A 14,801-nucleotide genomic window follows, 5' to 3' on the forward strand; every position below is an offset into this window, starting at 1 on the left:
ATATAGACAGTACATACTGTACTGCTTTTCAGCCATCATATAATAGAATTACCGTATACTCCTGTAATGGGGCGACACGGTGGACAACCCTCTGGGATTCCGCACCAGGGGTGTCAAACTCAGGTCACTGGAGGGCCGCTGTCCCGCGTGTTTTCCAATTCTCCCTGTTGCAACGCGCCTGATTCAAATGATCAGATCATCAGCAAGCTCTGCGGAAGCCTGACATCGAACCTGTTCATTTGAAACAGGTGCGTTGCAACAGGGAGACTCGGAAAACACGCAGGGCAGCGGCCCTCCAGGACCTGACTTTGACACCTATGCCGCACCCAAAAATGAGATTTTGTCAGACGTAACTCAACAAAAAAAGTGTTTTCTTCAGTGTACAGTACATGAGTTGAGATGACGGTCTTAACGTGGAAGCAAATCGAAAATTGCATTTACAATATGTTCTACGTCCCCCCCACTCCCACTAGTCTAAACGCAGTACAGTACAGTATTCTGATTAACATTGGGTTGGCAGAATAAGAATTAAGCCATAGGTGTCTTGGAGGGCCGCTGCCCTGCATGTTTTCCAAGTCTGCCTGTTGCAACACACCTGATTCAAATGATCAAATTGCTGATGATTTGATCATTTGAATCAGGTGTGTTGCAACAGGGGGAGACTTGGAAAACACGCAGGGCAGCGGCCCTCCAGGACCTGACTTTGACACCTATGAATGAAGCAGATCCATTTTGAGGCGTCCAAGGAGGCCACCATTTTAATATTTATAATTTCATCTGTGGTTTTATTGCTCTTTTTTGATTGTAAAGTGTCCTTGGGTATTTTGAAAGGCGCTTATAAATAAAATGTATTATTATATTATTATTATTTAAGATATCATGAAAAAGCAGGAAGAATATTCAGCAGTACTTACCACCCCTACATGCCACTGAAATCACCACACGAGAGATACTGTACCGTCTTCTTGCAGGGTACAACCAAAGATCATGTGGTCATACGCTTCAAAAGTGTGAGAGCGCCGAATCCTCGCCACTAGACCACCAGGGATATATGAACTGTTGGGCAGTGTTTATTTTCTTGAAAGAAATCTATGAGGCAGCCCGGGTCTCAACTGACAAATTAGGTTTTATGATGGGGACCTCAGGTCACAATTAGGGTTTCAAGAAAATAATCAAGACAGGATTCAGATATTAAGCAAACGTGGCGGTACCAAGACATTTTCAAAGGATTTCTAGCAAAGGCAAATGTTTCAAGTTGGGGTGTCAAACTGGGGTTAATTTTGAAGTCACTGTGAGGGTTTTAATTTCATTTAAGCAATTTGGGGTAATGTTTCAAATTGGGAATTCAATGTAAAGACCTGCGATTGGCTGGCAACCGATTCAGGGTGTCCCCCGCCTACTGCCCGGAGACAGCTGGGTTAGGCTCCAGCACCCCCCGCGACCCCAGTGAGGACAAAGCGGTTCGGAAGATGAATGAATGAATGAATGAATGAATGTAAAGACGAATGTTTTTGTATTGCGCCTAACTGTATTCGCAATGGATTGTTCAAAATAGCACATGCGGGCGTCAGCCACTAGAGGACGCTGTTTTAGCGCTTTGAGGCCGCGCTTTGAAAGAGAGATTCTGTTGCCTTTGATTTGTTAGTTACTGGAAACCTTCAAAATCAAGTCAGGAAGGGTTACGACATAAATACACGGAAATTGTGTCCTTTGTCCATAAAAAATAAAAGTTATGAGATTCGACAACTTCTATGTGTGTTTATAAGAATTAAAATGAATGTGATTTCAGAACAATGATCCCTTTATGTGTAATTATTTGTAATTTAAAGGCGACGTTCATGTTCATTGTGAGAGAAAAAGAAACAAGAAAACTGCGGGTCTGACTGAAAACAGTCAGACCCGCAGTTTTCTTGTTTTGAAAGCAAAACCGGAATGCGAGTGCTTTGGTGTGTTAGCCTGATCCAAGACCCCGCTGGCTGGATTAATCCCGTTCACAGTGTCGAAAAAGTGCTGTTTTGTATCATTTGTTTGGGAGAATCGTCGCCGCGAGCAGAAATGTCTCCAGGTGGGCCTTCTCGCCTCACTTTTTTTAACAAGCCTATCAAAATCTTGTGTCTCCTTAAGTGCCAAATGTCGACTTGAGCGCGATCTTTTCTTTTTCTTTCTCCAGATTTCTGCCTCGAATCGCCGCCGGGGAGCACGACGAAAGAAGAGGAGCGGGCTGCTTCTCGCCCAAAGCTGGAATAAGACGCCACCATTAAATTCTCTTCCGGAGTGCTTTTGTTGTGTCGGGGGCTTTTCACGCGACCCAAGTGTCGACAGAAGAAAGCAGTGGAATGGCGTTCTTCGCGAAAAAGAAGAAATTCAAGTTCCAGACTCATCTGACGCTGGAGGAGCTGAGCGCTGTGCCGTTCGTCAACGGGGTTCTCTTCTGCAAAGTTCGCCTGCTGGACGGAGACTTCGTCGCTTCCTCCTCCAGGTCGCTTTTAACACCAAATATATATAGTTTTTGAACGTCTTTTTCAACAGGCACAAAAAATGAATTAATCTTTTACAAAAAATAACATATTTAGTATACAGAAGATTGCCCCCCCCCCCTCTAGGTTGAGGTTAAGCTCCGATGAAGGTAAATGTGTGAGACTGGTTAGCACGCCCTTCTTACAGTGCCGAGGTCGTGGGTGCGAATCCGGCCCGCGGCCTTCTTGTGTGGAATTTGCGTTTTCTCCCGGTACTCTCCGTGACCCTTGTCAGAATAACTCGACTCAACTCAATTCTCCGTGACCTTTGTCAGAATAAGTGGATCAGATCATGGATTGATGGATGAACGAAGGCAAACGAACCACAAATTAATATGAAAGGCAGTTTTTTAAATCGACTTCAATTACCGTTGTTAATTTGGGAAACATTTTGACTGGCAGTCTTTGAAACGTTCACTACAACAAATGCCACCAAACAAGTGCGGGTTAACCAGAAGTCAAAAGTCACTAAAGGGAAGTCGCATCAAAAATGTTCTTCTGGTCAATATGTTCCACGTGGACCCGCTCATCCAACCATGGTATTCAGATTAATCCTTTGTTTGTGGAATATGAATTTAGCTGCAAAATGCCCCATTTTATATCCACGGCGGGGGCAGCCATTTTGTCACTTGCAGTTGCTCAGGTGACAGCCACTCGGGGCTCACCTGTTTTGTGAAGTTGGATCGTGTGAAGTTTGCAAGCTGAGCTAAAAAGGAACCCAAGTGGAGCTTTTGCCATTCTACTTCACCGTGATGTCGATTTGAATTCCATGAGTTGTTCGGCTCTAGTTTCAAGCCAGGGTTAGGATTTCAAAGGAAGGTTTCAAGGTGGGAAACGGGTTTCCGATGAGTACTGGGCTTTGGAAGATAGCACTAGGATTTCAAACTGGGGTTTTCAGTTAGGCTTGAGGTTTCAAACAATGATTGGATTTTCAAATGAGGGTTTCAACCTTGTATCTGGGTTTCGAGCCAGGGCTCTGGTCACAAATTAGGGTTTTCAAGTCAGGGTTAAGGTTTCAAACAAGAGTCAGGCCTTCCAAATAGTGTTCCAACTCGGGGTTAGGCTTTTCGAAGAAGGGTCCCAAGCCAGGGCGAAAGTTTCAAGATGGGGTTGGGGGCGCTTCATGAGCACCATGGTGAATGTCAGAATTTGTGTTTGTCTTGTCACATAGAGTAACGGTGCAATGTTTTCAATCACGTTAGGATGCTGCTTTTATTTGAGAACTACTGTTGTTAGAGCTGATTTCCGCCGCCTGGGACGGATTTTATTTGTCCAACCGAGACCCCTACAATCCCCCCCTGACTGCGCCGCCACCTTTCTGGATGTTACATAAGCGGCCCCACGTTATCATATCCACCCATTGGAACAATTCGCTCTCTCTTTCTCTCGTCCAATCGGATTAGCGTTATGTCACCCATGTGACAACGCGTGTCTTTGTACAAACCGCCACCACCCACCGTTCTCTCCCGCTGCCACGTGCCACAAATGTGACCATGTGGTCCCGGTGCGCCGGCCGCCAGTCCGCTGGACTTTATGACATCACCGTTTCGTTGCATGCAGGCGGGGGCACACGCCGATGCAACATCTGCCAGTCAAATAGCCGCTTGGTATGCCCTTGCAGTCGCCGTCAGCCAAATGCAGACGCCGACGCCCCTTCCAGCGGGCCCATGCCAATCGGTCATAGCCGCCGACATGCTTATGCCGTAGCTGTCAATCAAACACGGACAGTCAACCCTAAAACCACTGGGACAGGATCTGTCAATCGATCACGGGCGTGCAGAAACTGACCGTCAAACCTCACCGTTGGCACACGGGTACCGCCCATCAATCAAACATTGGCACTGAAACCTCTTCGTTGCGTGTCAATCAATCATAGATACTGACACGCCCACAGAGTAGCTGTCAATCAATGGGAACTACGGACAGGCCCGTGCAGCATCTGTCAATCAAATATGGACACTTGGACACCTTCCATCATGTTCATTGGGGCCACATTGATTTCAATGTTTTTGTTGTTGTTGTTTTTTTTTTGTGGTTGATATTTGGCAGAGTAAAAGTTCATTGACTGATTAATCAGCCAATTCATCAAAACAATTATTACATAACACTTACTCCAATGAAGTTATGCATGACAGGCATCCGATTTGACTGGTTTCATGATACTTGAGTAGTATTTGTTTTACATTACAGCAGAGAGAAGGATCAACCGATTTTGAGCGAGGCGGCGTAATTATCTTTGTCTTCCGTTGTAATGTGTTGGCGCGTTTCAAAAAAAAAAAGCATATTTCAAAAAAAATCTGTAAAAAAAACATTTGGGGCAGATTTTTCAAAGCGCTAAAATGATGAAATCGGCCCGGCCGATTGATCGGTCGGAACGATCGCGTCCACACGCCTCTGCCAACGGCTGTCGGTCGAGCCCGGCCGCGGACGCGGCCCCTCTCCGGTATTTGTCGGTCAAACATGGCGAGAGAAACACGCCCCCGCTGCCTCTGTCAGTCAAACACAGACACGCCCCCTCAGCTGGAAATCAGACAGCAGAAGACAAAAATGTACTCGCTCACGGAACCATTTTAACTCGTTCGCTGCCAGCCCCCCGTCGGTCCTTTTCCCTACGACGTGGAGAAAAATATCATCAAATAAATATCTGGAATGGATTCCTAAAGGACATGAACAGACATCATTGGCAGTTATTAATAAGCGCATCCTTCCTAGCGAGGTGAAAGTTTTGATCGTGTTTCTTCTCAACTTGAACGCTGCTGTGATTGAGAACAGCTGCGCGGGATTCAGAGGAAAAAAAAACAACCCAAACCTCATCTCGCAGTTCCGACGAGCAGCCAGCTTGAAAGGTTTTCTTTGTGGAATGTTTGGAAACTTGACACGGTCGAAATGTGGAACACGTTGCCGATTTGTAAAGGTCCCGCTCGCGCTCGTCTTGCATGCGAGTGCGTTTTGTCGGGCGATTGGCCACACATCGGATGTTGCCGCGGATTAAAGACCGACGAGCGTTTTCGGGGCGAAGAATGTGATTGCGTGCAGCTGCTGCAGCGGCGGTGGCGGCGGTTGGCCTCGTCATGCGCTCCTTTGGCAGCGTCTTCCTGTTCGAACTTTATCGCCGTTACCATGTGGCCATTTTTCACTCCCAAACGTTTGAGGAGTCCATCCCGGGCCGACTTTGCCGGGAGACCAGATGCTCGCAAAGCAAAGGCGAACACCGAAGGGGAATTACCGGAGCCCCGTGAGCTCATTTAAACGAGTTTGATCGGTGAAAAACAGCACAAGTGTTTTGGGGAGACAGTCGAGAGGGCAGGACGTCTTTCAGAAGAACCCGCCAGCTATCCCGCACCGTATAAATGTCCCGGAGAGATGTTTGATGTCGTGTCACGTGTCATGAAGCCAATGGCTAACCCCATGTTAAAAAACAAACAAACAAACAAAAAGGCCCCTTCTGACTTTTGGGGGTTTGTTTCATTGTTTGAGGTGTCACAAAAAGCAAAAAAGTAGCGGTCCAAGTCAGTTTTTCTGAAGCACAAAAGCTTGTTTTCTCTGCTTTTTGGTCAGAAACGTGAACGTTTTTTTTTTTCTTTTCCCCGAAAGAACTTTTGTGACGTGAATGTATCCCGTGCGTTTTGAAAGAGCCCTCAAAATGCTGACGTGAGGAACGACCCAAAGTAGCAAGGAAGGGGATATCGGTGTCATTCACAAAAAGGAAATTCAAGTTATGTCCCAGGATGAAGGATTTCACAAGAGGTGTCAAAATGAGTTGATGACAAATCAATGAAAAACAAATCGACAACTCTTTTGAGAATTGATTCATCGCTGAGCGCATTTCTGTAACTTTAAGGTGTCCAAATCCGATTTCATCCTTTCAACGGTAAAGAATCTGATTTCTGTTGTTGAAGTCTGTCGTGAAAGCAAGCTCATTTGCATTTTGGGTTTTCATCAAACCCTTCGGATAACATCGATGCCTCTGTTCTGACATCTCTCGTCGCATACCAAACTAGTAAACCTTTGCAGAGATCAATACCCGAGAAGTAGCTTGCACGTTGTTGTTTTTTAATTTTTTTTAAAATCAGAATCAAATAACAAATCAGTTAATAATCACTCATTGGGGGAAAATGATTTTATTCCTTGGAATAATCTATACAAATTTTTACTTTCCATCTTGTTTTTTTTTTTTTTTTTGGGTTGGGGTTGAAATAGCTAATAACAAAGCATTAAATCGGTTGGCATCAAATTTTTCCTCATATATTTGAAGGCTTTGAATGGTTTTGAATGTGAACGGTTGTTGGCAGCCTCTGACAGGATGGCGACCAGTCCAGGGTGGACCCTGCCTCTCTCTCCCGATATCAGTGACTCTTGAGAGGATAAACCATATAGAAAATGGATGGACGGCGCACATGCGAGTTTGAACGGCAGGGAAGTCCGCAGATGAGCGAGAGGTTCGCCCAGAGCGCCGACTTTTCAACAGCTGTTTCCTGTTTTCCGCTTGATTTGCGCTTCATTTGCATACTGTGTGTGTGTGTGTGTGTGTGTGTGTGTGTGTGTCTCCGCGGGCTCTCGCTGGTTACACAGTGAAGAAACATCTTGAATCGTTCTCGTGTCCAATGGTTGAAATGTTCTGAAGTGCGATGAAAACGCAACCTAGTGGCGGGAGATGACATTGCACTTCCTTTCCGAACAAAATCAAAGATGGACATCCAACAAAATGTACGTGACCACGATGAAGAAAAAAAGCTGAAATATTACAAAAATAGTAAAATAAAAAATACTCAATGTAAAATGCAGTTTGAACTGATGCGAAAGACGAATACATTATTTGATGGGAAAAAAATACGGCAATATTACAATGGAAAGAAAGCTGGACAAAAACATTAAAAAAAATACACTTCAAACATGCAAAAGTGGGACTGCAAACTATCCGCGAGCTTTGTGTTTCCCAGCATGGAAAAAAAGGTCCAATTTGTTTCACGGGCACGCTCGGTTTGACCCGAAGCGCCACCCCTCGTCCCGCTCTTGACGTCACGTCGGCGTCTGCTTCCTCAGCGCCGCTTTATCTGACGTTCCTTCTCATGACCCGGCCCGGAACGTGGCGTGTTTGTGTTTCTCGTCAGCAGGCCTCGCCGTCGCCGATAACGGCCCGTGTCCACATTGGCGGGTGGCTCTCTGTTTTAACTCAAGTGGAAATAGATAACGTGCAAATTTTTGTTACGCTGGCACTCATTTCGGCAGCGGTGATTGACGGTTGCGCTCACAAGGCCCACTTCCCGGTCGAAACGGATTGGCGGCCCGCATCCCGAGCTGCTTGAATGCGGTTCCCCTTTGCGGTAGTTTGTGGGAAGGAGAAACAAACCTTCCACTTGATGAATCTGGCGACGTTGTCATTTGAGGAACGCGTGTTTAGAAAGCAGTGCGGAATTTTAGGAGAGCGAGAAGCTTGACCTTCCAAACAAACCGGAGGGAAGTGGGCTGCGGACTCGGTGAGCGTCACGCTGCCGACGTCTCCGCGGAGACCCGACAAAGCTGACGCTCCTTTGGAATGCCGCTCTGACTCTTGACTCGCTTCTGCTCGACCACCCGCGTGGCTTCCCGTGAGCTCGTGCGATTCTTGATTCGGCGGCTCTTTGGTTATACGGTCGCGAGGAGCTACGACACCATTGTGTGATGTCATAATGTCATGTGATTAGATCAAATAAAAAGTGACACGGTTTTGGACACGTTTTGTTCTCTTCAATTCGGTGGACGTCATGCTGTTTTCTTTTGGGTTGTGTACCTTGAGGGGGTGGGGGGGGGGGGAGTATACCACGGACCTCTGTAAGGCAGTCGTGTATACGCTCCACCAAACCCGCGGCCGGCGAAGAATTGCTTGAAATTAACAAAATAAAAGCTCTCATTTGGCCCCCTCGTGAAAAAAAATAATTGCTCACTCCCGCTCTGTACTTTTGCAAGGCAGTAGTCATCGTTCTTTGCAGAGGATAAAGAATACATGCCTGGGGGGTATTGCTCTCTGTTGACGCGCTATTGCGTTTTTGATTTGTTTGCTAGCAGAGGTCAAAGTTGTGTGTTTGTTTTAAAAAGGGCCGCGACCGATGAATACACCGATATAATGTTACTTTCTCATGAAAAATTCGATATCATTTTCTATATCACCCCCCCCCCCCCCCCCAAAGTAGCATGGAGAATGTTGCCCACAGCAGGATGTCGAAAGCGTGGAGACAAGCGAGCAAGTGGTAAAAATCACAGGCTTAGTTGCCGGGGCCATGTTGAACAATGGCAGTGACAGACGGGGGGAGGGGCGAGTGGGAGAAGCAGCTGCCGCGCCAACGCTACACGCCGCCTTTACGCGTGCGTGTGTTTCGTATTCGAGTCGCGTCCACGCCTTCAACTACGAGGTGGTCACCATGGGGACGCCGCGCCTCCCAAAATGCCGAGTTTGGTTAGAATGGCCACTTCAGTCTGAAGTGCATCACGCGAAGAATTTTCACGAGGGCGTCGCCATTGACGCAAACCGAAGGGAACCGCGTTGACCCGTTTTGAGAAATGCAGAAGTTGGTTGCGTCTCACTTCCATAGCTCGAGTTAAGTCGGGAGCTTTGCCTGAGCTGTGCTCGCTACTGCCCGGCGCCTGCTGGAATTATGTTTTACAACATTGAAGTCGTTCTGGGAAAAAAAAAAAAATCCCAGCTGCTTTTCAGCAATATACTTTTGTTCAAAGAAAAAAAAAAAAGCTATTTAAGATGGTTTCAAATGTGCTCTAACGGGTTTGCAAAAGGTGAAGCGCGATGTCGCGGAGGTTGACTGCACTTGCGTGCCCGTAGAAGCAAATGACAGGACCTTTTAATGACATGACATTTCGGATTGGCTCTTAATCAGCGTGTTGCCTTTCCAACAAAACTTGTCGTCATTTCCAGAAAATTGCCTCCTTCGTGTTTTCCTCCTCTTAGCGTTTAGAGACGGCGGTAATTATCCCCGAAATAACAGGACAGAGCGCTTGCAGTTGTCCGGTCCACCTGATGAACTTTCCTCGGGAAAGGTTGCGTCCATTCGTGAAATTTGATCAAACTCTGGCCTTGCTTCTTGAGATTTTTTTGTGGGTCTACTCCGGATGGTTGTACCAACAAGGTTGTTTAGTCCGAAAGGCCTCGGGGGCAGAATTTTTCCAATACACAGTCGTACCTCGGTTTTCGACCATAATCCGTTCCAGAACACCTCCTCGTGTAAGGAAGTCGAGAGGAGTCGAGTGGTGTATTCGGGTTTGCTCAATTTGGTCGAAAAACGGTTTTTGGTCGTCATCCGAGGCGTAAAAATCGAGAATTTTCTGGTCGAAAACCGATTTGGTTGAAAACCGAGGTTTGACTGCACATATATTTTATTCTATCATTTAAATTATTTTTCAATTTTTCAAATTCCATTGATTGCCATTCCTCAACCGTGTCTGTGTCTGTGTGCGGGTGCAGGGAGGAAGTGCGCGAGAACTGCGTGCGATGGGGCAAGAGGTTCTCCTTCGTGTCCAAGATGAGCGCAAACCCGCACACGGGCGTGCTGGACCCGTCCGTCTGCCGGGTGTCTGTCAGGAAGGTAAATAAAAGACACAAAATCCCCTTCACGCTGCAGCGGTTTTCCGCCTTTTCCCTATTTAGGCCCCCTCCCGCGCGATAGCCCGCCTTTTGGAGGCGGCGTCAGAGCCGTATGAGTGGCGGGTCGGTGCCACGACACCAAGACAGCCCTGTAAATTGAATGCCTCTCACTTCATTTCCATCATCCTGACCACTGAGATGACTTAAAATGTGCGTCAAAGTCTTGGCCGCCCGATGGGGCCAACGCGGCATTGCGCAATATTCCTTTTTCACGGGTTCTGTGCGAAACCGACGAGTTAGTATGAATGCCAGATCGTCCGTTACGATCAGTTGGCTCTGAGAATCAGCCACCCCGTGTCCCTGCACGGCGACGACCAATCCTAGCAGCGGTGACGGAGGCTGCCCGCAGATTGGGAAGGTATAAACCGGGATCGTTCGCTGAACGCGTCCTTCTTCCTGTTATTTTTCCTGCAGGAGCTGAAAGGCGGGAAAGCTTACACGAAGGTAAGAGACTCGCCGCCGCCGGCCGACCCCCCAAATACAGAAAAAGCATTCGTCCGCCATCCCGCCGACACCTCCCGACACTCGGAGCGCCGTGTGTCGTTTCCTGCACATTGCTAAATTTAGCCCACTTCCCTCCTCGGAGCGAGGCCCCCTCGCGCGCACCTCGAAGAAAAACAAGCTGCCGGGAAAAAACAGGCAACATCACAGAGAATAAAGAATGGCGACCTCTTGCTCGGGAGTCCTGCCAAGGTCAACAAAACAACTGCGACCGCTGATTTTAGGGAGTGCAGATTTCAGATCACTTCTGGCGTGAATTTAGATGGTAAAAAATCGTGCCGACGCCAATTAGGATCACAAAATTTTGAGTGTGAATCTGCATTCCGGAATTGGTATTAGGATTATTTTTAAGTGCACAAACTTGTATGTGCAAATTTGGATCTTAGAAAAAAAGGTTTCGGTGCAAAGTTAGATTGCAAGATACTCTTCCATCTGAATTTGCATCACCAAAAAAAGTCAGCCAAACGTACATCGAATTAAACGTATTGTGCATTTTACAATACGCGAAGTTGCAAGGGGCGATTCACATCGCAAAATATCGCGTGTGAACTTGAAGAAAAAGCTCGGCAATGCAGAATGACTTCGCCGAAACCTCGCGAACGCAAAACATGCCAGTGTTAATTCAAAAAAAAAAAAAAATACAAATCTCCAATTTCGATCACAGTCTGAGTGTGATTATAGATCACAAAAAGCGGACAACAAAAATTGTGCCTGGACAAATTTTGAACAAAATCAAATCAGCAAAACCTTGTGCAGACTAGATTACATTAAAAAAACAACAAAGTAGCAAAACCTAATCACAAATTAGCTTCACAAAAAAAAAAAAAATGCGTGCACTTCAATTTAGATGAGGAGAAAAAACAAGCTTTAAAGTAGAAGAAGGCCAGAAAAGGTGGCAGCTGGTGAGATTTGGTCAGCGCTGGTCAGTCCTGGCTTCATGGATGCCGTTGAGGACCCCCCCCCCCCCCCCCCGCGGCGTGCGCTAAATCCTTTTGACGCGACTCCCCAGCTGGGCTTCGCGGACTTGAACATGGCGGAGTTTGCCGGCTCGGGTTCCACCGCGCGCTGCTGCCTGCTGGAGGGCTACGACACCAAGAACACGCGGCAGGACAATTCCATCCTCAAGGTTGGCGTCGTCCCGCGTCCGCCGCCGTCCCGCGGCTCTCGGTTCTGCGGCCAAACCGCTTTTTGTGGGTTTTGTGTTTTTGAAAGGTGATCATCGGGATGACGCTCCTGTCTGGAGACCCCTGTTTTAAAACGTGAGTAGGAGTTGGTTAATTTCTCAAAATGCAGCACTTTCCTTGAAGAGTGTAACTTTTTATTGTACGCCTTTAACGGATTTTGGGCCGTCTTCTAATATTGTATAATAAGAATAATAAATCCAACAATATTGAAAAAAACAAAACCTTGTTTGCATTCAAAGATGACTTGAACGCGTGAAAAATACAACCGGGAGTTTTCCTCATAACCCTAATGAAGGTGGAAGTCTTTTTGTTTTCTAAAAAAAAAAAAAAGTCATTTAGCTCCGAAAGTTTTCTGAATGTGAATCTGTAAAATATGACTTCTTTCTTGAAAAATAGAATCCTTTCAAGATAAGATAAGATATCCTTTATTAGTCCCACACTGGGGAAATTTACAATCCCAAAAATAGTTTTACATCTTTAATAAAAATTAAAAACAAGTGACCGTTTCTCTATAATTTAAAATTATTTGTGAAGATCCAACTTGATTCTCATGACATCACAAGCGCTTATACTGAAGAGTGTCGTTTTGTGTGCGTGCGCGCGTGTGTGTGTGTTTTTTTTTTCCTTCCTTCAGTCCGGCCAGCACGGCCAAGAGCATCTCCGTCCCGGGACGTGAGCACACCCTGCAGCCCGACTGCAAGGGGGAGGGAACCAAAGCGGAACCCGGGCCGCCCGGAGGGATTTCTCTGGGCCGAACGCCCAAACATCGACCCTCCGTCGTAAGCTCAGGTAGAAAGCCCCAAAACGGTCCAACTCAAAAGCAAGCGTCATGCTTGCCAAAGGCGAGTTTGAACGATGGGCAGCGAGGGAGCTTGCCCAACGTCGATTCCAAAGAGAGGGAGAGCCAACGGAAAAGGCTCCGTCCCCTCTCGAGTCTCCGCTTGGGTCTCGGTACCTCTCAAAGTGTCTGGTCCGCGGAGCTGAGGCGGCGGGCAGGTAAGAGGAGGGCCGGGGGGCCCTTTCAAGATTGGAAGACAAATAAGAAAATCTTTCAAAAGAAGTCGAAAATGTAGAGGGAGACAGTGATGGGATGCCAGACTCGGAGTGACGGTATGTGCTCCCTCCAGTCGAGAGACGAGCGGCAGCGTTGCGGACCCACTGGAGACGCGTCATGGAGGATTGGCTGACTCCAAAGTCAAGTTGCAGTCATCCGGAGCGGGGACGTGACCGCGTTTTTGTCCTTTGCTTGCGGCCAGGTCTTCCGGAAGACGCCGAAAGTAACCCGTGTGCTCTCGGAGAACTTTTCCAATCGGGCCATTCTCGCAACTCCAGCTACGCCAGCCAGCACAGCAAAATCTCCGGTCGGTTTTCCTCCCCCGCTTTTTGCCGAGCGCGTAAGCTTTATCTTATCTTATCTTATCCCTTCCGCGTCCCGCAGGCTACAGCACGGAGCACTCTCGCTCCTCCAGCCTGTCGGACTTGACGCACCGCAGGAACACCTCCACCGGCAGCAGCGCCTCGGGGGGCCTGGGGGGCTTCGCCGCCGACACCCCCGCGGATGGAGAAAGAGAAGCGGGGCGCTCGGAGAGACCGCCCCGGCCTCTCAGGCCGCTTCTGCCCACCAACAGGCCCCCAAGGTGCACGCCTGCCTTCCATTTTTTGACCTTAAAAGTGACAAACAAAACTGCTTTTGGCCGAATATGGGGGTGGGGGGGTTAAATCACAACCACGTGCTTGTTTTTATAACGATAATTTGTTGAGCCCAAATTTGGCAAGCCCAAACTTGTGAGCACAAATTTAGTTCACTTAAGGATGAATGTCGATACAAACTTTGCATCGTTTTATGTAACAGAAACTTGTCAGGGGCAATTTAGAGAAATATCTTAATCTTTCATTCTGAATTTTCTGAACCAAAAAAGCGGAAATTTAAAACCAAATACTTGCATTGTAAGTTGGACTCAAGAAAACAAAAATCTGGGATGTAAATTTAGAACAGCTTTTGACCACGAATTTAGTTTAAAAATGCGGCGTGAATTTTCGACAAAAACCGGTGAGCAAATTTTAATTGTAATAAAATTCCAAGCAGCGATTTACATGAACAAAAGCTAATTACATATCGAGAATAACTTTGTAAAAAAATTGTAAAAGCAAATATCCAGTCGTCACCAAAATCTTGGGAGTGGGAATCTCGCAAAGAAAAAAAAAAAAAAGGGTTGAAATTCGAAGAACGTGTCCCAGGCTCCGTTTGGAGCTGCAAAGTCACGTTTTTGCGTGCGGCTTGCAGGAGGAAGCAGGACTCTGTGGAGAGTCAGCCGTCCTGGGTCAACGACACTCGCATGGACGCCGACGACATCGTGGAGAAGATCGTCCAGAGCCAAAACTTTGAGGGCGTCAGCAACACTGAAGGTGTTCACAAATGCTATTCTCATTTCAAAAACATCGCTCCATCGATGAAAACTTGTACGAGGCATAATCCGACTCAGGCCAGGTCACTGCTTGATGAGGTTAAAAAAACAAACAAAAAAAAACGTCTTTTCATGATGAAATGTTCTCGTTTCAAAAAGACGTAAACACGCAGATGGTACGCCTGCTATCTGTCGCCACGACGGCACCTTCTTTTGTGCTAAGCTAACATGTAGCATCCCCCCCCCCTCCCATGCAGACAGCAACCTGCGCCTGTTCGTCAACCGAGACGGCAGCACCGCGCTCAGCGCCATCCGGCTGGGCAACAGGTAAGCGGGCTGCCATCTGACCTTGATCTGACCTTGCTCCTGCCATCTCGCCCCTCGGGGTAATTCGCTGACGGGTCGCCGTGTCCCCTCAGGGTCGCGGCCGGCGGCTATGAGCCCGTAGTCATCGAGAGCCACTAGACGGGGAGGAATCATCACCCCCCCCTTTTTTTTTCTCTCTTCTGCCCCCCCCCCCCCCCCCCCCCCCCCCCGACGACTTCAGCTGGCCTGAAGCCGG

General features: G+C 47.4%; 1 protein-coding gene across 1 annotated transcript; it reads left to right on the forward strand.

Moving 5' to 3' along the window:
- The first annotated feature begins 1,928 nt into the window (after positions 1-1,928).
- Positions 1,929-14,755, forward strand: eeig1a (estrogen-induced osteoclastogenesis regulator 1a). The gene is made up of 12 exons (XM_086112430.1): positions 1,929-2,065; positions 2,171-2,479; positions 9,970-10,090; positions 10,564-10,593; positions 11,660-11,776; positions 11,863-11,909; positions 12,469-12,623; positions 13,091-13,195; positions 13,273-13,471; positions 14,119-14,240; positions 14,497-14,566; positions 14,659-14,755. The coding sequence occupies exons 2-12, from the start codon at positions 2,337-2,339 to the stop codon at positions 14,702-14,704; spliced, it is 1,155 nt and encodes a 384-aa protein (XP_085968556.1). The 5' UTR covers positions 1,929-2,065; positions 2,171-2,336; the 3' UTR covers positions 14,705-14,755.
- The last annotated feature ends 46 nt before the right edge of the window (positions 14,756-14,801 follow it).

This window comes from Hippocampus guttulatus, chromosome 5, assembly GCF_054856545.1.
Source record: "Hippocampus guttulatus isolate MCC_2025c chromosome 5, RoL_Hgut_1.0, whole genome shotgun sequence".
In the NCBI taxonomy this organism is placed as follows: domain Eukaryota; kingdom Metazoa; phylum Chordata; class Actinopteri; order Syngnathiformes; family Syngnathidae; genus Hippocampus; species Hippocampus guttulatus.

Bases quoted from the DNA above. Each gene is read 5' to 3' on its own strand.
- eeig1a (XM_086112430.1), top strand. From the start codon at position 2,337: ATGGCGTTCTTCGCGAAAAAGAAGAAATTCAAGTTCCAGACTCATCTG. The intron at 11,777-11,862 runs GTTGGCGTCGTC...TGTTTTTGAAAG, and splicing joins AGGACAATTCCATCCTCAAG to GTGATCATCGGGATGACGCT. The intron at 14,567-14,658 runs GTAAGCGGGCTG...GTGTCCCCTCAG, and splicing joins GCCATCCGGCTGGGCAACAG to GGTCGCGGCCGGCGGCTATG.